The sequence below is a fragment of the Pseudopodoces humilis genome, chromosome 14, assembly GCF_049639895.1.
Source record: "Pseudopodoces humilis isolate 2021_Gansu_Grassland_sample_001 chromosome 14, ASM4963989v1, whole genome shotgun sequence".
In the NCBI taxonomy this organism is placed as follows: Eukaryota; Metazoa; Chordata; class Aves; order Passeriformes; family Paridae; genus Pseudopodoces; species Pseudopodoces humilis.
The window spans coordinates 18,583,768-18,608,792 of NC_142213.1; the positions used below are offsets into that span (position 1 = coordinate 18,583,768).

General features: G+C 41.6%; 1 protein-coding gene across 1 annotated transcript; it reads left to right on the forward strand.

Moving 5' to 3' along the window:
- The first annotated feature begins 359 nt into the window (after positions 1–359).
- On the forward strand, positions 360–22,450 carry GPI (glucose-6-phosphate isomerase). The gene is made up of 18 exons (XM_005530126.2): positions 360–541; positions 4,744–4,834; positions 5,217–5,285; positions 8,086–8,205; positions 10,144–10,227; positions 10,313–10,459; positions 12,225–12,296; positions 13,298–13,342; positions 14,136–14,189; positions 15,063–15,123; positions 16,610–16,653; positions 16,882–17,034; positions 17,330–17,459; positions 17,825–17,901; positions 19,146–19,274; positions 19,693–19,768; positions 19,851–19,917; positions 21,391–22,450. The coding sequence occupies exons 1-18, from the start codon at positions 423–425 to the stop codon at positions 21,512–21,514; spliced, it is 1,662 nt and encodes a 553-aa protein (XP_005530183.1). The 5' UTR covers positions 360–422; the 3' UTR covers positions 21,515–22,450.
- The last annotated feature ends 2,575 nt before the right edge of the window (positions 22,451–25,025 follow it).

The window sequence follows — 25,025 nt, forward strand, 5'->3', positions numbered from 1 at the left end:
GGTAGAACCGGCCCGACAAGGGACAGTGTTTTCACCGAGTAGCCACAGGAGCAGCGGCCCCACACAGCCCCGCGGAGCGCTGCACCATGACGGGGACACGGCGATTCCCTCACACGGGAGGTACAACCGGGAGCGCCGTGTTCCCCGGGGCCCCGGCCACAGCTCCGGCCTCAGCCTCGGCTCCGGCTCCGGCTCCAGCCGCCGCCGCCCCCGCGCAGGTACCCGCAGGCCGCTCCGCCGCGTCTGGCGCTGCACGGAGGGAATCCCACGGTGGAGGGAGGGGAGGGGAGGGGGCCGGGCCGGGCCGGGCCGGGGCGGGGCGGCCGCAGGAGGCCGCGTCGCCGCTATAAAAGCGGAAGCGGCGGTAGGAGCTCCACTCGCCTTCCTCGGTTCATTTTGCCTTCCGTGCTCATCCCGCGGACATGGCGCTGTCCGGCGACCCCCATTTTAAGAAGCTGGTGGAGTGGCACAAGGCCAACTCCTCCAAGCTCGTCCTGCGGCAGCTCTTCGAGGCCGACAAGGATCGCTTCCAGAAGTTCAGGTGAGGCCGGGCGGCCCCGCGGCTGAGGGGGGCAGCGGGCCGCGGGCCCTGAGGCTGCCGCGCCCGGGCGGTGCTGCGTACGAGGCCCGGTGCCGCCTCAGCGCTGGGGCCGGGCCCGGGCGGGCAGGGCTGGCGTGGCCCGGCCCTGCTCCGCTCGCTCCCCCCGCGCAGCCCCGGGCGGGAGCGGGGCCGGCAGGGAGCGGATGGTGCTCGGCCCGCGGTGCTGTGAGGCCGATGGCCGCTCGGGCACATGGGCCGGCAGCGCCGCCGAGGGGGCCGGGCCGGGGTGGGGGGAGCGGCCCGCAGCTCCCGAGGGGCGGCCGCGCCGCCTGCCCTTGACTCATCCTTGCAGCAGGGTACGTGCCGGGCAGCACAGCGCCCGCTGCGCTCGCACAGCCGCACTGTGGGGCGGCACTCGCAGTCTCTCGCACCCCGTGCTTAGTCATGACAAGCTCCGCGATAGGGCCGCGCATCCCCGTGAGCCCCTTCCTCCCGTAGGACCCTGCCCTCAGCCGGCCAGCGGGGGATGGTGAGGAGGTTTCACCCTCGGCTCACGCGATCGCTGCTACAGAAAATGCCTTGCAGCGCATGGAGGAGGAAGTAACAAGTGGAAGCACCGTGGTTACGTTCAGCGCCTTCATCTTGTAAAGTGGGGCGCGTATTTTCTGTACGCTGGAGACCGTGCTGGGAAGGCACGTGTGTGGTTACGCTGTTGTACTATAGCAGCAGTCGGAAATGTCTAGTACGATGAGATGCACCCCAGATTTGAGTTTTAAAGTGAGCCTGAGTAACGGAGATAAACTGACCTTCCGTTCTAGAGTGTTGTGATAAGACTTGTTGCGTGCATCAAGCTTTTCATTACTGTCCTGTGTAAAGGGATATTTTTCCCCTTCTGAGCTCATTAAAAAATTCTTAGACTGTAATTAAGGATTGCATGTGAAGTCCTGCATATCAATATATGAGAGATAAAATATCATTTGCATCGATGGGAAGAAGTACACTAAATTTTTCGAGTCCTGGCTTCACCTGGCACTTTTAACAGGACTTCTTATGTTGTTAAGAAATTGATTAGAATATCTTATTAAATTTGCTAGGTCCTCACTAATTGACTTAGTTCTCATGGTAAATTTTCTTTATCTCCAGAATTTTTTTAGTGAAATGGCCTTTACTGAGGTTATTTATTTCAAATGGCTCTCCTAATTCATGTCCTGTTGTGCTGCCCGTAAGTAAACTGTTGAAGTGTCCTAAGTTTACTGCATCTATCTTAAGCCTTTCTTCTAATTATTTCAGTCCTGTTTCCCGATAAGCCACTTCATTCTAGTCTAGAGAACTTCCTCATAGCAAAGTACAATTGCAGAGCTGACAGCCTCACTGGTACTCTTACCAGTGCTGGCCACTCTGAGCCAGATCAGCAGGAGGACAGTATTTAATATCTATTGGAAACCAAAGTAGTCTGGAGGATTGGCCATGTGGTCCTGTGTAGTTTGCAACTTCCCTCACGGGAAATTAAGATTTATGAAAGTCTCTTAGTTCTTCTACATGTTGTAAAATCACTGGCTCCCTTTCTTTAGAAGGAAAAGAGAAACTCTACCCAGGTGAAAGTAGTTTCTGATACTGGTTCTGGAGGAACTTCAGACTGGTCTGAATAGTTTTTAATCTGAATATTTTATATCTGGGCACAAGTATCTATTTAATATTATTCTAAGAACCTTACACTCACTGACTGCATCCTATCAAATATATATATATATAAGATCCTTTCTTCCTTTTGTCCTCTTTTTTTTTCTAGTTCAGAATTTGTATATCCTGTGTTTCTGATAAGGAGTGTAGTCACACATGTAAGAGATCTTTGCTGCCCAGGGTGGTAAGGTAAGGTGTGGTAGAAGCAGGAGTTCTTACCAACATGTCTTGTTCACTAGAAGCTGCTGGTTTTGAAAGGGTTAGAACAGATATGATACAGCCATCATAAGACTCAGCAGGTAAGGGATTCCTGGATGCTGACAAAGGTACCCTGATGCAGATAGAAAGTGCTAGAATGACACTCCTGCCACTTGGCTTGTCCATTATCAAGGATAAGACCCAACAGTGTAAATGGAAAATGTGATGGGAGATGAAATTATGGAGATGGTGCAGGTTTAAGGGCTGCATCACTTAGAAGTGGCTGTGGCTTACGTGACAAGGCTCTTGTCCCCCTCGAGCAGCACTGCCACGAGGTGCTGCATTGCAGAGTGGGTACTTGGGCAGAGCACGGCTCAGCTGCAGGGTTTGGGGCTTCTGCCTAAACAAAGGGTGGATGGATCCCTTGCTATAAGGGCTTAACAGAGGATTACCTTGTACACTGTGTGCTCCACCTTCTGCGTGGGAAGTTAAATCTTGTAACCATTACTTGATTTGGTTTTGCCTGAAAAGTCTTGGCTAACACATTTCTGCAGTTTCTTCAAATGATCAGTGGCTTGAATCCAGCCATAATTTCATGAGATACTTTGTCTTCTAGATCTAGTGAGATTGATTTTCATTCATGTAAAATAATGAATTGTAGGTGGAAGATACGCCAAGTAGACATGAAATCCTTTTCTTTGCGGAGTAGAACAATGGGCGAGGCGGTAATCTGGATTTTAATGTAGAAAGAGAATTTCAAGGGTTCTGCTACTCTAAACTGAAGGGATATGCTAGTATGCTAATGGTCTTGCTGTATCATCAGTGAAGTGTGTTCAAGTCTGAGATGTCTGTAAATAAATTCCATCAAATATCAAAGACTTCTTATTTTTCTTCTGTACCATATCTGAATAACAATTGTGGTAGGTGAGCCAAACCACTCCTTCCATTAACTAACCATATTCCAGGGATCCTAATGCTGCGTGGTCAGGGTTTCAGAATTACTGTTGGCAGCCTGCTGAAGAGAATAGTGGTTAACAGCACTGATACTGCTTTTCCTTTCTTGTCTGCATTCTCACTTATTAAAGAAACATGGTTCTAAGACTGTGCTTGGAGACACCTTCCTTTCCTTATTCACTCATATACTTTAAGACAGTAAAAAGGATGTTACTGTTAATGAAGTTAGCACTAAGTGAAACCACTGGAATGTTAAGGCCTTCCTGGTTATTAATGGTTATTGCACATTTAGCGCCATTCTTCCTTTGAAGAATCTGCTCTGTCATGTTATGTATGAATAACGGTTATGCCATGGTGTGTCCCTGTGAAGTCTTTGGCACAAGTGGTGGCTAAAATAACAGCATGTTTCTGTGCTCAGGTATGGAAAAAAGAAAATACAGGGAAGACAATAAACAAGGGAGATACACTGAAAATTTAGGTGGCTGCAATTTCCTGTGGGGGTGTGTGTGTGTAGCAACAGGGAGAGCAAGACGTGCTTTTTATCAAAGGCTGACTTAGAGAATTCAGTCCTTCAGTTAGAGTAAATGTATTGATTTGCTTGGAAATGATTGCAAAGAAGACATTGATAAAAAAAAAATATTGTAAAGGACTAGAGGAGCTATAGAAACCATCACATAGATGCAAGGATAGTAAATACAAATGGGCTCACTTGGTTTCTGCTGGGCTACCAGTTCTATGTTTCCTCTCAGAGATGAACCTACAAGTGCCTGTATTCTGAAGGGTTAGGCTGTAGCTTGTAGATCATTGGTTAAATAATTTGGAGTCCTCCACTGAATCAATGAGGAATGTGAGACTAAGCCATGCACAAATGGCATTTAATTCTGCATAGTAGTTGACAATGTTTCTGCTGATGTATAGATTTTTAAATTAGACTTGTTCAAGACTCTGTATGAAAGAATGACAGGACCTGTAGGAAGACAGTTTACTTTTCCAGCAGCAGAAGAATTTGACAAGCTCTTTACTGATAATACATCAGAGAAAAGCCAATTAATTATTGCTAGAGAACACTGGTGGTTCAGTGGAAACAGTATGTGATTGTCCAACTATACATCAAATATACTTCATTGTATGTGGGTTTTCACAAGCAGAAAGTGAACACTGTAATTGAGATTGTTGAAAAATATGGTTTTTAAAAAGACAGTAGTCTTCTGTGAAACTTACTAGGCAAATTGGTCACTCACCTCTTCTTTACTAACTTAGTCTAATTAGGATTCCCATTATTTTGTAATCTATAGCAGAGTTACCATTGTCTTGCTTAAAACAGTCACCCCTCAGGAATGTGCTATTAAACAACCTGTTGGTTTTGACAGCTTGACCCTGAACACTGACCATGGGGATATCTTACTGGATTACTCCAAGAACCTTGTTACAGAAGAAGTGATGAAAATGCTGATGGAGCTGGTAACTATTTAAAATCTTGCATTAATAAACAACACAGCTTTTACCTGCAACTCACTATTCTAGCACTATGTTTATGTTTATAAATGTAAGCTAATGTAAGTTAAAAGGCATCTGTTTACAAATCTTGGCAGTATTCAAATTCTTGCATTGTCATCTAGCCCTGAGTTACAAAGCCATTTTTCAATACATATCTGCATAAAAATTCTTGCTTTATAAAAGGAGAATCAAATTCCTTTTACCTAGAATCTAGTGGGTGTTTTAACCTATCATAATTTGTTTCTTTGTCTTGTGTTGAATGTTCATATTCTTTAATATAGCTGGACCTTTGTAATGCATGTTGACTTCCACTATTTTAAGGGGAATCTATATTTACCTTTCTCAGGCTAAGTCAAGGGGTGTGGAAAGTGCCAGAGAGCGCATGTTTAGTGGAGAGAAGATCAACTTCACTGAGGTAAGGCTACTTCTGACCATGGTTCTTTCTGCTTTAGTTGTGCCTGTGTATTATGGATGTTCACGCATCTGTGTAAACAAAGTCTTGAAAAAACTTACTTTAAATACTCCTTTCACTCCTTGAAATCATGAGTGGTTGTGATGTTTGCTGCTCTACTTCAAGGGAAAATTTTACAGCTCTTACTAAAAATACCTTCTTCCTTTAGTACATCTTATTTTAGAGATTTTGGTGGTATTTTTCTTCTCTTCCCTCTCTTTTGGAGAGGAAGACGAGTTAGACCTTGCAAAGGGCATGGAACAGAGTATTGCATTCCAGGTATCCCTTACATGTTTTTGCCTAGTGTTAGTGTTTATAAAGCTTAGTAAACTGCCTGAAGGGTGTGAGGGAGGACTGTGTAAGACCTTCTGCTTTGAGCTGTGATGCTGCTTGTCTTTGGGTGCATTTAACAGTAAAGACTATCAATAGTTGTGGGAAATCAGCTGTGTATTTCAGTAAGAGGATGAGTACCACCTTGTTTTTGTAGATCTGAAGGTTGTAGATATGGTTAAGTCTTCCCTAAAACATATAGAAAGCCAACTGTACTTTTTTGATATTAAAAATAGGATGAAAACTGATAACAGTACAGTGGGTTTAATTAGTCTGCATTAAAAATTAGGCTACTTAGTATGTTTGAGGCAAATTCAGAGGAGTCAGTATTTCTTTTGACTTGGCTATTGACTGATTTAGCTATTGCACAAGCTGTTTGCTTAAAGTAACTCAGCAGTTGGACATGATATTGTTTGTGAATGATTCATGTTTGTAAAAAGGCACAGACAGAAACAGATACAGTCACACTGGAAAAATGGTTCCTGTTCCTTCTGTATTAAAGCCTTCAATTTGCAGATGTAGCTACTGAAAAAAGAAAGCAGGGAAGAAGGGTGAGGAGTCTTAAATCTGTCTGGAGGATTGTTTTGTCTGATACTGTCTTTCACTAGCCTCATGTAACACAAATGGTTACAGGGTTAGCCCATCTCTGACTGTATGTAATGGAGTTGCTCTTCATTGTGTATTGAGAGCAGGTGTAGCAGTTCAAGTCTCAGAAGGGTGCAATTTTCACCAAAAGCACCTAAACACAGTATCAAACTCTGATGTGTTTGGTTTCTGCCTGTAGCTACCTCTTTTCCTACTGTCTTGATAGCACTTCATGTATCTTTTAAGTCCAGAAACACCTCTTTTCTTATCAGGCTGTTTCTCAGTCAATTTTTTTCAATTCAGAATTTGACTTAGATAGGGTTTGCCTAATTTTTCTGGTTGTATAGACTGTCAAATAAGGTTGGTTTGCCTCTGGAATAGGAGCATGTGGACGATGTGAAATTCAGATGTTAAGCAGGATGCTGTCAAACATCATGAATAAACCTAAAGCAGTGAGACATAAGTGTTCTTGATGGCAAGAATTGACTTGTCCAGCACTCTTGATCTGCTTTAGAACATTCTTTGGATAGTTGAAGTATTTTAGGCTTGTCTGTATTTGGTGCTGCAGGCATTGGCTACATGGTGTGTGCTTATGTGGAGGTTCTTTATAGTGTACCCATGTGTGTCACTGCCAGGTGCTTGTCTCAGATGAGTTAAAACTTGGAGCTTGATACGGTACAGAGCATTACAAGGTAACTCATCTGAGCACATATCATGGGAACAGTCTTAATAGCCTGCATGATGTTTAGAGAATACTTCTGCTGAAGTGTAGAGATCGGGTCAAGTATGACTGCTCTTGATTAGACAAAGCATCTTTCAAGCCTGATAGCGAGCAGCACTTACCAAATACCATTCCATTGCTGCAAAAAAAATTCTCTGTTCACCCCAAATTTGAGTGGGTATATTTTAATTAGCAAGTGAAAGAGGTCTTTTGTATTCCAAGTCAGTAATCATGTACTCAGTGATTTCTGAATTAGCATTTGTATTAGTATTTAAATCATAACTTGGCAGTTCATATTGTCTGTGTTGTCTTTGTCTCACAGTGCCTCTTCTTGTAGTAAGGAACAATAAGGTAGAGCAGACAATTTCTTTAATTTGTTCATTAGTATTACTTCATTCTGGATTAAAACTGTCAAGTTCTTAAAAAGCTGAACCACAGGCCAGATTTCAGTGCTTTGACTTATGTGTAACTGTGGAGAAGTAACATAAAATTGTGCATGCTAGGAGATTTTTTTGCCTTATAGCACTACCTACATATTTGGTGTGCAAGTGTTCAGGCACCATTTAATTGTGGGCAGTAGATAGAGGGATGTAGCTATTGTATCCTTTGTCAAATATTTAAATTATTTATCTCTTCCTATATGAAATGGACTACTCTGGATAATTGAGAAGATGCCTGAGAAAATAACTTCAGCTGCTTGTTGTAATTGATTTTTTTTTTTAGTATTGTCATCCGTAAGAAACAATTTCCTTCTTGTATTCATTTTTGGCATACCTAAAGCATGCCAAAATAAAGATCACTGCACAGTGAATATTGCTGAATTATGAACCTCAATCTATAAATGCTTGTAAAGGGATTTTGAGCCTTTTTTCCTGAGTAAACTATTACTTTGCACATTGTGCAAGCCCCCTGCACTGAGTCGGTGAAGTGAGACCGTGACTGAGGTAGCTGCTGCTGTGTGTATACACACACACACTGAAAACACTGCTCTGCTAATCCCAGTTAATCTAAAGGATTTTAAAATCTTGATTGTACTGCCTTCTGGAGGCATCTGAGGCCCTGGGGTGTAAATTGGAAAGAGTCTCATCTTGATTATTTTCCCTTTATTTTCCCCTTCTCATTCCACAGAACCGAGCTGTGCTTCACATTGCTCTGAGAAATCGCTCCAATAAGCCAATCCTTGTGGATGGGAAGGATGTTGTTCCAGAAGTAAACAAAGTGTTGGACAAAATGAAGCACTTTTGTCAGGTATAGTACCTGCATAGCTTATATTTTATATATTCTATACCCAGCTAGGTTCTTACATGTGGATTGTGAAGTGTTGATTGTAGACTGGGTCACAAGGCTTTAGTGTCCCTCTTTGAGGTTTACAATAGCTCTGACTCAAGCATGGACTTGGAGCTGGTTTTATTGATTCACTTCTCTCACTGTTTCCAGTTGGGTTTTTCTTTAATGGGCTCCCTAGATTTTGCTCTTTCAGCAGTAATCTTGTGTGTACTTTGGAAGTCTTGTAGATCATTAAGTACTATTCAAATATTACTTTATTTCTTGTTAATTTTTCAACTAATTGGCTGCATCAGGTAGAAACTGTCTCTTAACATTTGTGTAAAATCAGGAGAGAGAAGTTCCCAGCTCAATTGCAATTTAATTATGCTCTATTTAAATAGCTTCTTAAGGACCTTCTGGTTTTAGGTCAAATTACTTTGATTCTATTCTGTTTGCAGAATACCAACCTGGGTAGTTTTAATGCATTTTATACAAGGACCAGGACCTGCTTGGTTGCTGTTGTGGGACTTACCCAGGTGGTAGTGCTCTGTTTCACTGCCAAGTCATACTTCTAACCTACGCAAAATGAGCTTGCATTGTGTTCTGTTCTTAATGGAAATGCCAAAACCACAATAACTGACAGCAATTGGTGTGAATTTGGTACTTTGCCCATATGCTGTGAGAATTGAATGGCCATGGAAAATCTGTGGTGTCTGCCACTGTAGAATTCCTAGCAGATTAAGGTTTTGGTAATGCAAAACAAGAGTTTTCCCTGGTGCCATCCTCTTGTTTGCTCTGTGGTTTCAATTATCAGGACCTGTGAATATTACTTTCCATGCAGATATCTTCTCTGCAAAATAAAAATCATGTTAAGCAGTTTCTTTGAAAATATTGACAAAGATGCTGGTTTCAGTTGACTTACTTAGCAGATGGGATTTTAAAACTGTGGCAATATTCATCTATGGGGTCCAGAAATGCTGTTACTAAAAATGGGTTCTTTGTTTGGAAAAATGAAAAGCTTAAGTATTTGTAGTGAAAGAGCAAGTATCAGCATAACTGAGTGCTATGTAGAAAAATTGCTTTAGAATGTGGAATGTACTTGGAAGTATTCATGATACCCAAAAGATTGCTTTTGTGATTGGAACAGATTGAATGTGTAGGTGGTAGATGATGGACAAAATTCAATGTAGAGTTTGTTATTTAATGATTGTAATTTTGTTTTGGAACTTTCAGTGATGCTTAAAGAACAGGAATAAAGCAGGAACTTCTACCATATGCTAAGGTGCAGCCCAGAAATAAATTTTAATGCAAAGCATATTTGCAAGAGAAGTTTTTAGGATGTTTGATTACCAATAAATCTCTTATCTCTTTGGTTTTATTCATACTATCTTCCAGTTTAGTTATGAAGCTGTCTCTAATTAAAGATGTTTAAAGAACTGCAAGAGAAGTTTTTAGGATGTTTGATTACCAATAAATCTCTTATCTCTTTGGTTTTATTCATACTATCTTCCAGTTTAGTTATGAAGCTGTCTCTAATTAAAGATGTTTAAAGAACTGCTTCAGGTTCAATTATTTTTTGCACATAGTTTAATGTCCAAGATGTTTTCATTTTTGGATAGATATCTCTTGCCTTAGCAAACACTGTAACTGCTACAGCAGTCCACACAGAAGGGCTGAGTTTTAATTTCATTGAGTGTTTGATGTTGCAGTGTGTTTTTACTTCTATCTTAGACATAACACAATATGTAGCTAAGAAGGTAGCTCTGAGTGTAGGCTTTAAGGTCTAGAAGATTGAAAGCTTTTTTTGGTGACTTTCTACAGCAATACCTGGAAACAAAGGCTATTTCCAGGGTTAGCATCAGTAGCTTTAGTGTAAGTATAAAGTAGTCATTGTTTTGGTTTTGGTTTTTTTGTCTGCAGAGGGTCCGTAGCGGTGAATGGAAAGGCTACACTGGAAAGACAATCACTGATGTGGTCAATATTGGGATTGGTGGCTCTGACTTGGTAAGCCCCTGACTTCTGTACACCCTGCCCATCTTTGTGTACATGCTTACAGTGAGGATAAAATCTAATTGTGGCTTCTATCCAGGGCCCTCTGATGGTAACTGAAGCCCTGAAACCGTATTCCAAGGGAGGCCCTCGTGTCTGGTTTGTATCCAACATCGATGGTACTCATATAGCCAAAACCCTGGCTGAGCTCAAACCAGACACTACTCTCTTCATCATTGCATCCAAGGTATGTCTAATACAAGCACTGCCTGTGGCTTGCTCTGCTGGTAAAGAATTCAGTCAGAAAAGAGGGCTGTCCTCAGGGATATCTGCATCAGGGACTTCCAGCGTGGATTATTTCTTAACAGGCCTGTTGTGATTCTTTCTAATCTTGCAGTGCAAGGTTGTGTTGCTGCTGAAATACTTGGGGATCTGTAAGTCAAGTGCTGAGAATTTCTTAACCTAAATAAGATACATGAACAATTCCATGTTGTCTGGGGTTTATTTCTCAGTCAGTGCAAGTTTTAGCTTTATTCACAAAAGTTTGTTTTCCTGCACTTCTCTGTAGGTGGAGTGTAGGATCCAGTGTAGTTATTTCTTTAAAATTCTGGGTATTATTTCATTCCTAAAGGACTTTTGATTGTTTAAGTACTGTGTACTTGTTAACTGTTCTGATTTTTTGTATTAATGAATTACATGTACTTTAAGACTCTCCATTTTGTAGGCTAGTCACAAAATGCCTTCACATAAATAACTTAAATGCTGAGTTCCTCGAGCACTATAAATACTAAGCTGCTTTACTTAAAGAGGTAAAGATAGTCTGCTGGTACTTCATAAGATGACACCTATTTTTGATTACACACTGAATAGCTGCCTTTAAGTCTTGCCTTGCTAAGAACTTACTCTGTAAGCAGTAATTGCCAGCAGCCCTCTCCCTCTGAGGAATGCTTCTGTGTGAGCAGAGGAAAGAGGTGGAGACAAACTTCATGGTTATGTAACCTGGGTTGCCTTTGCTGGTAAAGAGCAATAGACCCTTTCTGCTGTTGGAGACAATCTGCAACAAATGAACACATGTGCAATGTGGCCATGCTCTGCACAGTGCTCATTCTCTTATCTTGGCACTGCTGCAGCTGAGCAACAGCTAATGGAGTAATAAGGAAGCTGCACAAAGTAATACTAATGGTCACTTGGAATAATTGAGTCCAGGAATCACGGTTCAAAGGCCTAGAAAACTGCCAAATTGAAAAAGTAACACTTGAGTTTGTTTGCCAGACTGTAGTTAGATAATTGGGTTTGTTTGGAAGAGGATGAATGGCATTTTCTTTTCTTTCCATAACAGGCTTATGTTTCATAATGAAAAATTTCTGGGGATGGATGAGAATAGGATGAATCTAGTGTTCACCCTTAAAGCTAAATTTTGATGGCTGAGTAAATCAGAATGGTTGTAGATACTTGCGAAACTGCATGACTGAACTTCTGTGCACACTTCATGAAGCAGGAAAATGTTTTCCTCTAATCAGCAAAAGAAAAATTATGACAGGAGTCTTGGCAGAAATGAATGTTCTTCCATGAAAAAGTAGGAATTGAAGAATAGGACAGTCTACTGGGTTATCCTGTTTAGATGTTCAATTAGTTTGTTTTTAGTTTAATATTTAGTAATTTAGTATTTTATGTATTTAGTTTAATACGTCAATAAAAGACTAAAGTAGAAAACTTCAGCCTCAAGGTTTTGAAGAACGGTTTGGGAAATGGGAAGGCAGGAGATGGGGAATAATTATTCCAATTTCAGATCCATACTAGTCTAAAACCAAATGGATAAATTTAGCAATATTAGTGTTTACTGGATTCATAAGCTTGCTTTTTTCTGTAATCTGGCAGCAGCTAAATCTAGAATGTCTAGAACAGCTAGAATCACTCTGCTGTGGTTATCTGAACACGTGATGCTTTAGTAACCTGAAGTTGCTTCCATTTTAAGAACACTTTTACTTATTTGGTTGTTTTGCACTGTGCAGACTTTCACCACACAGGAAACTATCACCAATGCAGAAACGGCCAAAGAGTGGTTCTTGCGTGCTGCTAATGATGTAAGTCTGAGATGTGTAGCTTAAGTAACAGAAAGGAGCAGTTTTTGTTGTGCAGTTTCTTCCTGGTCATTCTGTGTGCTTTGGAGCAGAGCCAGTAACTGCTCAAACATAAGCTTAGCAAATGATGTACTTGGATCATTTCAGTGTTTTGGTAGTGACAGACTATTTTGTCCAATCAAAGTGATAACCCACTATTTTTTCATTATAAATGGTTCTCATGCATTGTTCCTCCAATTCTTGCCTGTTAAGTAATAGAGTGTAGTGTTGCCTTAAAGCTAACCAATAATTCGGTAGAACTACTGGTAATGAAAATTGAAGAATAGTGTGTGTGTGGCATTACCTTTAAATTATGACAAATCTTTAAAAACTAGAAATTAAGCTATGGTTGGAATGATACGCTTGACATTTCTATGACAGATGGCTGTGCTATGAATAGAAACCTTGTATTGGGCTCATTCTCTCCTGTTTCTAACTCTTAAAGGAAAAAAGCAGATAATGCCTGTTCAGGTAATTAAGGTGGTCTGTAACCTGTTCCAGTCAGGGTAGCTGTACTTAGTTTGAAAGCTGGGTTTTGAAATTCCTCCTTACACTACTGTTCAGGCAACTCATCTTTGTTTTACCACAACACCTTCTGAAAGACTGAAGTCTGAATCTAGAGCTTGGCATTTATCAGTAATTCCAGTTGTCTTGGATTTTTGCCTCTGGCTGGAAGGGCAGTGGGTGTACATGGAGCTCCATCTGCTCTGAGGTGGTGGTGTCCAGGCTGGTAACAGACTGAGGGAGAGGGTGTGCCCCTCTCTGGAGGGAATGATGGGAATGACATCAGAATGTTCTCTTTGGGTATGCTGCCAAATCCCACACTGAATGTGAATAAGAAGATTTCAAGTTAATAACTGATGATAGTCAACACTATTTTGTTTAAGTGGTAGCAGATCAGCTTTATAACTAGAAATGAAAATAGTTAACATTCTAGATCTAACTGTGTGTTTATTTTTATTAAGCCTTCAGCTGTGGCCAAGCATTTTGTTGCCTTGTCTACCAATGCTGTAAGTATAGTAAATCTAGTTGATTTTTAATATGTACCTTTAAGGCAGCCTTACCTTAAAATCTAGTAAGAAAGCCTATCCTTTTCTTAAAGGATTCTTGCTTGAATACCAAATTTTAGCATTCCCCTTGAAGGGAAGCGTTTTTTTCCTATTCAAAGTAACTGAAACACTTCTAGAAGATTGAACTATACTAAGACTGGATGTTGATTATGGATGCTTGCTTTTTTTGCTAGAGCTTTAAATCTGAAATCAAGATCTCTTGTGCTTGAAATGACTCATTATTAATGAGTGTTGCCTTTAATTGCCTAAGTTGTGTGTGAATGCAGTTACATAAACAAATGTTTTTCAAAGCTCCAGATAAGAGCTGAAATAGTGCAGGCAATTTGAAAAATGCTTATGATGAGCACATGCACATGATGTGGTGCTTCATGCAAAAGTATGAAGTAGAGAGATCAGCAGCAATGAAAAGAACACTGCAGTCATTGACAGGCTGTCAGGGACTGATATTATGGTTCTGGTAAATGTAAACTGAATGTCAGTCCACCTTTAGCTATATGGCCACTTAAATGCATTAGAAAATGAACCTATGTAATTGATTTTTAATAGTGAGTAGTGATAGTTATTTCTGGAAATGAAAATGTAATTTTTGTGATGGATGCTGTGCATTTTTTTAAAATATATGTAGTTGTAGGATTATTTATTTAATAGATACCAAACTTGTATTTGCTTGCTTGGTATAAAGATTTTTATGACTGTTGGTTGTACTTACAGTGGTTTTTTGTGTTTATTTTAGCCTAAAGTTAAAGACTTTGGAATTGACCCAGAGAACATGTTTGAGTTTTGGGATGTAAGTAAATGTCTGATATTATGTGGCAGATGTTAACTGTTAGTTTTTTCTGAAGTAAGAGGATTCTGACTAGATGTCTGGAAACTGCAAAAGCAGTTTCTAAAGCAGCAACTCCTAAATTATAGGAATTGTACTCAGTGCACTGAAATACCTGAAAACCCTTAACTAAAGGCAATTTGAGAACTCTTGCCCATTCTGTTAAAATCTTCCAGAGGTCTGAAGAGGAGTCTATGTTTTTAGCTGTCTTTATCAGCTGTTGAGTAACAGGAGATAGTCTTAGCTTACTACTCTATGCAAGTAGTTATTATAAGCTGTGACATTTGCCTGTTGGGGTCTATGGTATATAAGCTAGGCCTGGTAAAGGTCAGACATCAGAAATGGGAGCCTGATTGGAGATTTTGTAGCAGATGCATATTTTAAGTATACTGCCCTTAGTCTTGGTCCTTACACTTAATTAGAAACAGGTTTCCTTGACAATTAGCCTGACAAATAAGCTGCTGTTCAGAAGTTATTTGGAATGTTACCTTTCCCAAGTGTCAGTATTTTGCTGAAGCAGGCTTTCCCTGTAGAGGAGTGGTATTATGGCAGCAGTTATACAAGCTGCAAATTCAGGATTTGGAAGTGAACTGGAATCAGGCTATTTACTTAACAGATGTTATAAAAATTGGCCGAGTAGGATAACTTGAGACTCTTAAAAAAGACATTCATTAGGGTGCACTGTAAAGTGCATATTCCCTTGACTATGCCAAATATATATCACCAGAAAGAGTTTTGATTTTGCTGGGAAAGGTCTAAACACATACTGCTGATTTCTAATAGTTTGAATGTAACAGCCTAGCACTTCTCTATCTCAACAATTTTTTTTTTTTGCAGTGGGTTGGTGGCCGCTACTCCCTGTGGTCTGCCATTGGTCTCTCCATTGCCCTGCATATTGGTAGGTATTCCTGTGATGTCACCATGCCAAAAACTGTTGTTTGCTTCAGAAATGTAACTGGAGTGCATTAACAATAATGGAATATGAATCAGATCTGGGGGAAATAGTATTTACCTGCCTACTCTGAGTGGTTGGATGTGGGTGCTAAAAAATGATCTGGAATGTAACGGAAATGTTGATATTTTAGTACTGCAAATACAGTTTTGGGAATTACCCCATACTTGGGGACAAACAATCAAATTGCATTGCTTTAGTCACATAGCCAAAAGTGTCTGATTTATGTAAAGCTGTTGATAATCAGTGCTGAAAATCAGACCTTGCAACAGACATTCCTAAGCCTGAAGTAGGGTGTTTAGTTTCTGTAAGTATACAGCACTAGCACCAAAGTCATGTCTCTGGTTCTGTATATGACCTCTGTTTAGCATTGTTAACTGTGTCCTTCTGCTGTTAATTCCTTTTGTTCCCAGTACTTTGTCTAGGCTACAGGGCCTGATGATTACATTTGTTCCCTCATCACTGCTTTCAGATGTTTAAAGTCTGAAACGATAATGTAATTTATTTTTCTAGGCAAAAGCTAGAATTCTCTTAGACTGGGTTTAGAAGAATAACACTGGGTTTGGTGTTTTTGGAATGATATGAATAGAAGTTTTCATGTGTAGAAGAACCTATTATATGAGCAAAATAAACAAGTCAAGCTCTTACTGTTTCATTTGCAATAAACTGTTCATTGGTGCTGTCAGACAGATTTGGTGCTGACTGCTGACATGCCAGCCTATCTGCACTTCTTCCTCTTAGACCTCTCAGCTCCCACAGCTGGCCTCTGACCATAGGTAGAGCAACTGATTTGAGTCCAAGCACTTCACCTCCCAGTTACTGTGTGGAATCAGGATTTCTGTTGTTGCAGGAAAGTCTAGCCTTAGTGAAACTATTCATTTGGGAATGTGAATGGAGGTTTCAATACCCTAACTACCAAGCAAAGGAAGCTCAGGTGAATTGTTAAGAGAGAACAGGGAAGGGAGGGTAGCCTTTTTCTTTGGGAATATCTTATTAGAGTTGTTTCTTCTCACACCAGTGCAGAAATCCCTGCTATGCTAGCCTTGCCCTATTTTTTTTGTGGGATGTGTCTCCCACTGGCTGTGATTAAGTGTTCAAATTTGCTAAAAACTATGTGGCCTCAAAGCAGGCTCTGTATTAAAGGCCTCTGTTTTCCTTCTAGTTGCTCATCCTGCCTGAATGGGGATTTTAGGCAAAGGTTTTTGAATTGTTTCATGAAGTTGGAGTTGCTCTGAAGTCTGGGCTTTAAGCATAAGTGAATGTCTGGCTTATGGGATGCAAAATTCAGGAGAAGTCTAAGTGCAGCTTTAAACTTGATTAGTAATTGGGAGCCTTGCTGCATACAAGGGATCAAAACTGGTTCACAGTTGTCTAAGAAAAACCAAGTTTGAGTTGTAATAGTAAATACAAACTGACTTCTTTCCATTGTTAGGTTTTGACAACTTTGAGAGTCTGCTTGCAGGCGCCCATTGGATGGTGAGTGTGGGATGCCCATTTCAGATTTGTTCCTCTTTAAGAGTTGTTAGTAAGGAAACGGAAGGCAGGTTGATTTCTAACATTCAGCTCCCCGTGTCCTCCTCAATGATGTTAAAATGAGATTGTGGGAAGCTCTCACTGAATCAACACAGCAATAAAAACAGTGTAGGAGTTGGGAGGGAGGGCAGTTGCTTTATCAGAAGTGTAACTTTCCTTTATGTCATGCAGGATAATCACTTCCACACTGCCCCCCTGGAGAAGAACGTGCCGGTTCTGCTGGCCATGCTGGGGGTGTGGTACATCAACTGCTACGGCTGTGAGACCCACGCCCTGCTGCCCTACGACCAGTACATGCACCGCTTCGCCGCCTACTTCCAGCAGGTAGGGCTCCAACCACCTGTAGATGAGATTCTGCCCTGCTTCAGGGCCCTGAATGCACGTGGCAGATTAAACTGCAGTCACTTAATTCATGTAATCAGTTGCCTAAATAGACTGGTGCCAAGATTGATATCAGCTTGTAAAGACCTTTTCCTTGTATGTCTGTTATCTTGAATCCACAAATTAAGCAGCTGTATCCCTGATGCTTAGAAAATTTCTATAAACAAGCACTGTTTATTGTAGTTTATGTATGGAAGCTTATACTGATGCCCCGTGATCCTGCCCTTCCCTTCTTTAGGGTGATATGGAGTCTAATGGCAAATACATTACCAAGAAGGGCTCTCGTGTGGACTACAGCACTGGCCCTATTGTGTGGGGAGAGCCTGGCACCAATGGGCAGCATGCTTTCTACCAGCTCATTCACCAAGGTAAACAAACTATTAAATACCTTGTTCTGGAAGTAAAGTCTGCATGGCTACAGAGCTGCAGGAGTCTGAAGAGTTTGTGTTTGGTTAGAGGTTGGACTCCTATCTAATCTAGCCATCACATTGTTAAGGGGTTTTTAATTAGTGGCTTCTGAAGGCTACAAGATGCGGGTTTTAACCACAGTAAGGAGGTCAAATAAAACTGAAACTACTGAGCTGTATTGTTACTTCCCCCTGCTACAAATAATGTTCTTCTCTACTAAAGCTTTTAAAAATTGAGTCTGCCAGTAACTCTGAAAATGGGGTGAGAAGAGAAGGTTTGCTAAGACTTACCTGATGCAGAGTTATTTACCTGGCATTTTTTACAGGAACTCGCATGATTCCCTGTGACTTCCTGATCCCAGTGCAGACTCAGCACCCCATCAGAAATGGCTTACATCACAAGGTATGTTCTTTGTCAGGGCACCATATTTCTTGAGGCTCAAGGCACTGAAGCTTACTTGGTATTGCATTGTGTGATATTTCTAAATGTCCCTTTGAAACTATACGCAAAAGCTCTGTCAACATTGACAACAGATTTAAAAATACCTAGATTATGATTCCAAGTTATATGTAATGCAGTGGTATGTTTATTCTTGAAGCAATTGCAGTGGCAGCTGTTGAGGCAGCTCAGTGGTGTTTCCTGTGGGCCTACTGAAGCTGGAACAAGTTGAGCAATTAAGTATTTGAAATTCCTTCAAGAATTGTAAGAACTGTAGAGAGTAGGAAGAAATAAATTCTCAAACCTGGTATGACACCATCTCTGGGGAAGCTTTCAGGTATTGAATTCTTGGACAAGATTTGGTGAATGTAATGGTATGGCTGGGGTGATGACCTTCTACACAGATGTTTTTAACCTGTCTAGTTTTTAGCTTATCATCTGACTAAGGATTTTCAATGAACTAAGATTTTTTTTTTTAACTTCCAAAGGTGGAAACATGTTCAGGTTAACTATTTACTGCATATTTCACAAAAAGCACCCTTACTCACTAAATTTCAGTCTTGTCATGGTTTCAGATTACATGTGCTATTTGAATTGTGTAATAGTCATTTTTCTTCCAAGTAAGACCAAATACAGGTGAAAATTTATAGAATGACTTCACAAAAGAAGGGGAGAAAAGGTTTCATTTGACTGTAAAAAACTTACAGTATCTTCAGGGAGGATGAAGCCACAGATAAATTTGCAGGCTAACATTAGACAGGGAGCAGTAAGTTAAAACCTTGCACTGCACTGGTAGGGATTGGTGTATGGTAAGCTATTTCCTATGTACAGATGAGTAAATACATCTTAGCTGGTTACCCTTGACTAATCTTTGCACCTGGCTTTCCATGAGATGGTGTAGCATGAGATAAAATCATAGATTATACTGGGTGAAAGAGCTGCGTGAAGTCCTGGCTTCTCTGGTGGGGGACTTGCTGCCAGCAAGATTCTGCAAAACTGTCCTAGTTGTCTTTGGACAATGTACATTAGAGTAGTAACTAAGTCTCCTTAGGCACTCTGAGGTAAGAAGCAATAGCTAAAACTGCTGCGTATTTTACTGCCACAGTGTTAAAACTGAACTTTAAGTCTAGACTAGGCCTTGGTATGGGTTCAGGCACCACTATTGCAGCTTATAGAAATGGTAACTTGAGTTTATTCCTACCTGCTAGATCCTTTTGGCCAACTTCCTTGCTCAGACTGAGGCCTTGATGAAAGGGAAGACGGCTGATGAGGCTCGCAAGGAGCTTCAGGCGGCTGGGCTGAGCGGAGAGGCTCTGGAGAAGCTCCTTCCCCACAAGGTACCTGGGGCTGGGGAGGTGTTGTGGCAGTGAGGGCTCTGCTGGGATGGGGTGGCACCAGTGGGAATTGGCAGGGCACTTGAAACAGGTGCAAGCAGCATTTGGCTGTGAAGCCCTTGGGGGCATTCCAGGAAACATGGGCTATCTCAGCACTGCCCTGGGCTAGTGACTTTTGGGTTACTTCTTGCACCCCACAGTAGCCAGCAGTGGTGCTTGGAGACACGTTTTTCCGTTGTGTTTGTAAAAAAAACATGGGAATGATACAATTTCATGGTTGAAGGCCTTTAAACCTTTCAGGACCTTGTATTTGCTGCTAATGCAAATAGTCTAGTGTGGACTCTAAAGAAGATAAAGCCTGTAAGTTTCTAATGTAAGTTTTATAACATCCTAGGTGACAATGTAACTCTTGTTTTGAAAGGTCTTTGAGGGAAATCGACCAACGAATTCCATCATGTTTACAAAACTCAACCCCTTCACCCTGGGAGCCATCATTGGTAAGTAAATATATTTCTTATCTGTGAATGCTAATGAAGGCTTTCTGATCAAGTTTATTGATAAATCTCTTTCTGCTTATAGCCATGTATGAGCACAAGATATTTGTTCAAGGAGTTGTATGGGACATTAACAGTTATGACCAGTGGGGGTAAGTTTCCTTGGTTTGTTTCTTGTACACTTCTTGACAGATCTTGAAATCATGAGTTAGAGAAAAGACAATCAAAAAGGTTTTATACTTAGAGCACTTACTTGATTATAGTAAGTATTTATAGTTATAAATGAAAACAGATTTTCTGGGGATAAGTTACTATGCCATAATGCATAGGTTAGCTATGCATAATGACTTGAGACAACAATTTTGGCTAAGGACCCCTGTTAAATTTAGAAAAATACAGTGAATGTAAAAAAGATGCAGTAGTGAGGAAGATGGTCAAGTAAGCTGAACACGTGCTCTGAGAATTAGGAAAGAAAATGTTTTCCCTACAGCATGCAAAAAATTATTTTGCCTCTAGATTTGGAGGCAGTTTGAGTGGCATCTGTTGAGCAAAAGATTGCCTCTTAATTTTCCTGTGCTGGAGAGACAACATTCCTGACAGAGGTCTGTGTATTCAGCAGCCCTTGGTTTCATGCAAGGCTGCCATCTGTGACTGAAGGCTGTGCTGGAGCTCCATGTGTGCAACAGCAGCTTGGAGGAGTCTGTTACAGTGTCATTTTAAAAGTTTAATCAGGAGCTAATCAGGTTCTTTAATCTGTAGTAATAGGAACTGTAAACATACTGTATGTAGGTTAGGTAGAGGGATTGGGAAATAAATTTTTTTTCAGGTGCACCTGTCTATGCTGTGAGGAGGGATTGTTTGAAAGAGAACATTTGCTCTACAGGTGTAGAATATCAGTTTACATGAAGCTACCTTAGTCTTTGTATGTGTTCTTTGGGGCTTGCTACCACAGCATGTTCTATAATGAAACACTGTAGCAGAACCTGAAAACAGAAGACTGTTTAGTACAAGCTGATGTCTGCTATAAACTCAGAGATCAGGAGTACAGTAGGAGTAAGTACAGCTTTTACTGCCACACATGAAATTCCAGAATGACATCCTGAACTGGAATGTGGGAATGCTGTAGAATCAGTCTCATTTCTTGCAGCTGTTTGGAATATCCTAGGTTCTTAGACAGTGAGGCTGTAACTCCTGGATAGGTGCTGGGGTGCTTCTAGGCTGCAGCTCAGCTGACCATTGTTCAGGTGACACAAATCAGTGTTCTGAGCACTGTCATGTTCAACAGGGAACAGGTGCCAGCTGAATGCATTCTGCACTGGGGCAGGCTGCATTACACAAGTGAATACTGAGGTGAAAAGACTCCGCTTAACTTGTAAAACAAAATGTTTACTTAGACATCCTGTAATTTGAGCTGTCTGCTCAGCTAAGGAGCTATGAGAACTCCAGTTTTTCATGAATGGCACTGACTTGAATACTTGAACAGTAATTTTTGAGGGGTAAAACATGGTGTTCACTGGGAAGTTACTTTTTACTGGTATCTTTTTAATATCAAGGGCTTATTATAAATACTGTAAGTTGCTAGCACTAATACTGCTTTTTTTTTCTTTTCCTGCTTTTATAAACAGAGTTGAGCTTGGAAAGCAACTTGCCAAGAAAATTGAGCCTGAGCTGGAGTCAGATGCTCCAGTGACATCTCATGATAGCTCAACAAATGGGCTCATCAATTTCATCAAAAAACACAGAGCTTGAAATGAAATACTTGGAGGATGTCGACAATCTATCTCACCACCGAGTACCCAAATCTGTTGTAGTTGTGCTTTTTTTAGCCACTTTTAACAAAAATAGCACTTTACAGATGTAGCTCTCTTCACTTGTTGCAGTTAACCTTGTTGCGTCAAGTGTTACAAATGAAACTAGTTTTGTGAAACCCTGAGATTGTATAGTTGCTTTCTATTTCTGTGGCTGTTAATCTGTAAAGTGCAGCTGGTATATTCCTCAATTCTTATCCCTCAACTCCCTTAAAGATGGTCACCTCCTGATACTAGAAGATAAAAGGTAGGATGGATGAGTGAAACTTCTTCACTCTTTAAATTGCAGCCCTATTAACATTTGCCTCATTCACTGTGTAAGGTCCTCTGAAGCCAAGTAAGCTGACTTTTGTCTTTTTGAACTGGCTCTACTGTAAGCTGGAAATGAGAATGTGTTTAAAGAATCAGACCTACAGCTGTAGGTTGTTCGGTTACATTTCATCCCTTTTGAGCAAGATACAGACTTGTTTTTTTCCCCAGTGCTACTGTGAAAATGCAAGTTTACTGATGTTTGGTGAGATTTCCTGTTTTGTCTGTAACCTCTGTGGACAGCTATCCAAAAAGGAAGAAAGTTCCTGAAGAGACAGTGATAGCTTAACTTTTCCTAACAGTTTTCCAGAGTTTGTGAAGCAAAAGCTTGGGATCACTTGGAGAAGAAATGTGGTTTTGGTATCCTCCAGGGGCAATTTCTCACTGCTTTATCAGCATCACTGTCTGACAACAACAATGAAAAAAACAGAGAAACCTGCTTGTCAATATGTTGTTTATCCTCTTTTTTTCTCTACTGCTGTTAACCTCTTTGCTAGCAAACTGGCATGCTCCGGCTATTGTTCTGTAACACCTTTAATAAAGGTAAGACACAAGCATTGAAAGGAAACTTTGGTTCTCATACCTCCAAGGCTGCCTACACTCTGTGAGCTGGGACTCCTCAGTGCCCGTCTCTGCTGTGGCTTCACTGGCAGGGCTGGGTGCTGCGGGCTGAACCTCCATGGTGCTTCACCATCCGCCTGCAGGCCTTAGGATCGGACCGATGGAGCAGTATTTCCATGTGAAGCACGGACACGAAAAGAGAACCCGCTAGAGGGAAGCATCCTGTTCTCGCAGGCGGCTTTAACCCTCTCCTCCCGCCGCGCTCAGGTGCTCAATGCCGCTCGCTCGTCTCTCGCTGTGTCCCTGAGCGGCCGGGCCAGACCCGCCCCGCTCCCTGAGGGGCCATGGCTGCGCGCGGGGCGCCCCCTGGCGGCGCGGCCCTCAGAGCTCTGCCCCGACCCGCTGCCGTGAGGGAAAGGTGTGCGGGCATCGTGTGGGATCGGTACCGGCACTGCCCGAACTGCCGCCCCGCTCCCGTGCCCTGAGGGAAAGGTGTGCGGGCATCGTGTGGGATCGGTACCGGCGCTGCCCGAACTGCCGCCCCGCTCCCGTGCCCTGAGGGAAAGGTGTGCGGGCATCGTGTGGGATCGGTACCGGCGCTGCCCGAACTGCCGCCCCGCTCCCGTGCCCTGAGGGAAAGGTGTGCGGGATCGGTACCGGCACTGCCCGAACTGCCGCCCCGCTCCCGTGCCCTGAGGGAAAGGTGTGCGGGATCGGTACCGGCACTGCTCGAACTGCCGCCCCGCTCCCGTGCCCTGAGGGAAAGGTGTGCGGGCATCGTGTGGGATCGGTACCGGCGCTGCCCGAACTGCCGCCCCGCTCCCGTGCCCTGAGGGAAAGGTGTGCGGGATCGGTACCGGCACTGCCCGAACTCTGCCGCCCTCGGGCTCACACACTGCGGCACGGGCTGTTCTGTGCCCGAACGCCGCGGGGCTGCTGGCAAACACGGTATGAAAGCGGTAAAGAGCCTTTACAAAGAGCTAGTTTTCCCTGCAGTGGTTGAGGAGGCCACAAGTAATGTGCAAGGGGTGGGTCTGTGGCTGCATTTTGAAGATGAGATGGTGTAAAACCCACGTATGGTTCAGGAACTTTGTCAGTGACAGGAAGTTTTTGTGGCCTTTGGGTCTTCTGCTATTCCCTTACAGGGACTCAGCACTGTTTTCTGATCTGTGCCCTGACAAATGTCCTGTGGGGTAACAGCCACTTTGTGACTCAGTTTCTTGAGTTTTCTGGTTTAAATCTTTCTATTTAATATCAAGCCACTGTATTCCCACAAGAATAAAAGCAATTTCTGCATAATTTGTGCTCTGGTAATGAGAAATTTCAACCCATTCAAGTATATCTGGGAAATTCTAATAGGCATGGGTGAGGTCTGATAAAACTGTGTTGTCATCTGCAAGGGAGAATGAAAGGTGCCTGAAGTAAGCAGAAACTTGTCATACCCCTAAAATGGGATACACAACCCCTAATCCTCAGCCCCATCCATTACCTACAAGAGCTGCTCCTCAGGAAAGCCTCTGAGGAAATACCGTGTGGAGATGCTTCAGTCAATGTAAGTTGATGATATATTTTATACTTGTTAATTTGACTAATCATAATAGTATCTCTATGTCAATTAATCTATGAATGTATTTAAGGAGTTCTTGAGAAAGTAATTACTATATTCATGGGAAAAAATTAATTCTTAAGATTATGCTAAATTAATATTGTATTCCCACTGGACATGTACTTAATATAGATTGTGTAGGCTTGAGTTTAATGGAGGAATATGTTTGTATAGCAGTTGGTCTAAAAAGACTGTCTTACAAGACCTATGTCTGTGAAGGTGTCTTCCAGTCCTTTTGTTTAAAGAGGATTTGGCAGGAATAATCAATGAGTGATTCCTTTTGGCCAAGTCACAGTGATCTGATCTGCTGGGACAGTTCTAATTCCCAAATTATCCTGTGGTACATGTGGAGTTCCTGCAGACTTCATGAGCTTAGGCTGAAACCTTAAAGGAGAATAAGATAAATAAAATTCAAAATTTTATCTATCTTATATATATTAGTTCTCAGACTATACCAAGAACTTCAGCTGAACCTGTTGCTGTTATCAAGGAATAAAGAGCACTTACAGATCTGCAGTGATAGTGCTGCAGTGCTCAGGTCATAAGTCTGTATGGATCAGTCAAGTAAAAAAGAAGATAGCTTTGCGTCACTTGTTCTTTATCTTTACCTATTTCAGGTATAGTGTTTGTTTAGATGCTCTTGAAATTATTCTGCTTTGGCAATTCCTGCTGTTATTTTTTTGTTTTGCTTCCAGAGAGAATGGTTAAGTAACTTGGATTATTAATGAAAATTCAGCAGAGAAGAGCTTGCGTTTGGCTTCTAGCTCAAACTCAGTCAAACTTCAATGCTAGTAACTGAATTGCTCTACCCTCTCTGGAAGAAAACTTCCAGGTTTTGTTAGTTTTGTGGCACAGGGATTGTTAAAATAGATCAGATAAAAAGTAGTCTTAAAGCTAAATGTTTCCAGAAGGCTAGTAATGTCCAGATAATTGTTTTAGGTCCTCCATTTTTCTTTTGTGTTCATTCTTGGATGGA

Bases quoted from the DNA above. Each gene is read 5' to 3' on its own strand.
- GPI (XM_005530126.2), top strand. From the start codon at position 423: ATGGCGCTGTCCGGCGACCCCCATTTTAAGAAGCTGGTGGAGTGGCAC. The intron at 4,835-5,216 runs GTAACTATTTAA...TACCTTTCTCAG, and splicing joins TGAAAATGCTGATGGAGCTG to GCTAAGTCAAGGGGTGTGGA. The intron at 17,902-19,145 runs GTATGTTCTTTG...CCTACCTGCTAG, and splicing joins GAAATGGCTTACATCACAAG to ATCCTTTTGGCCAACTTCCT.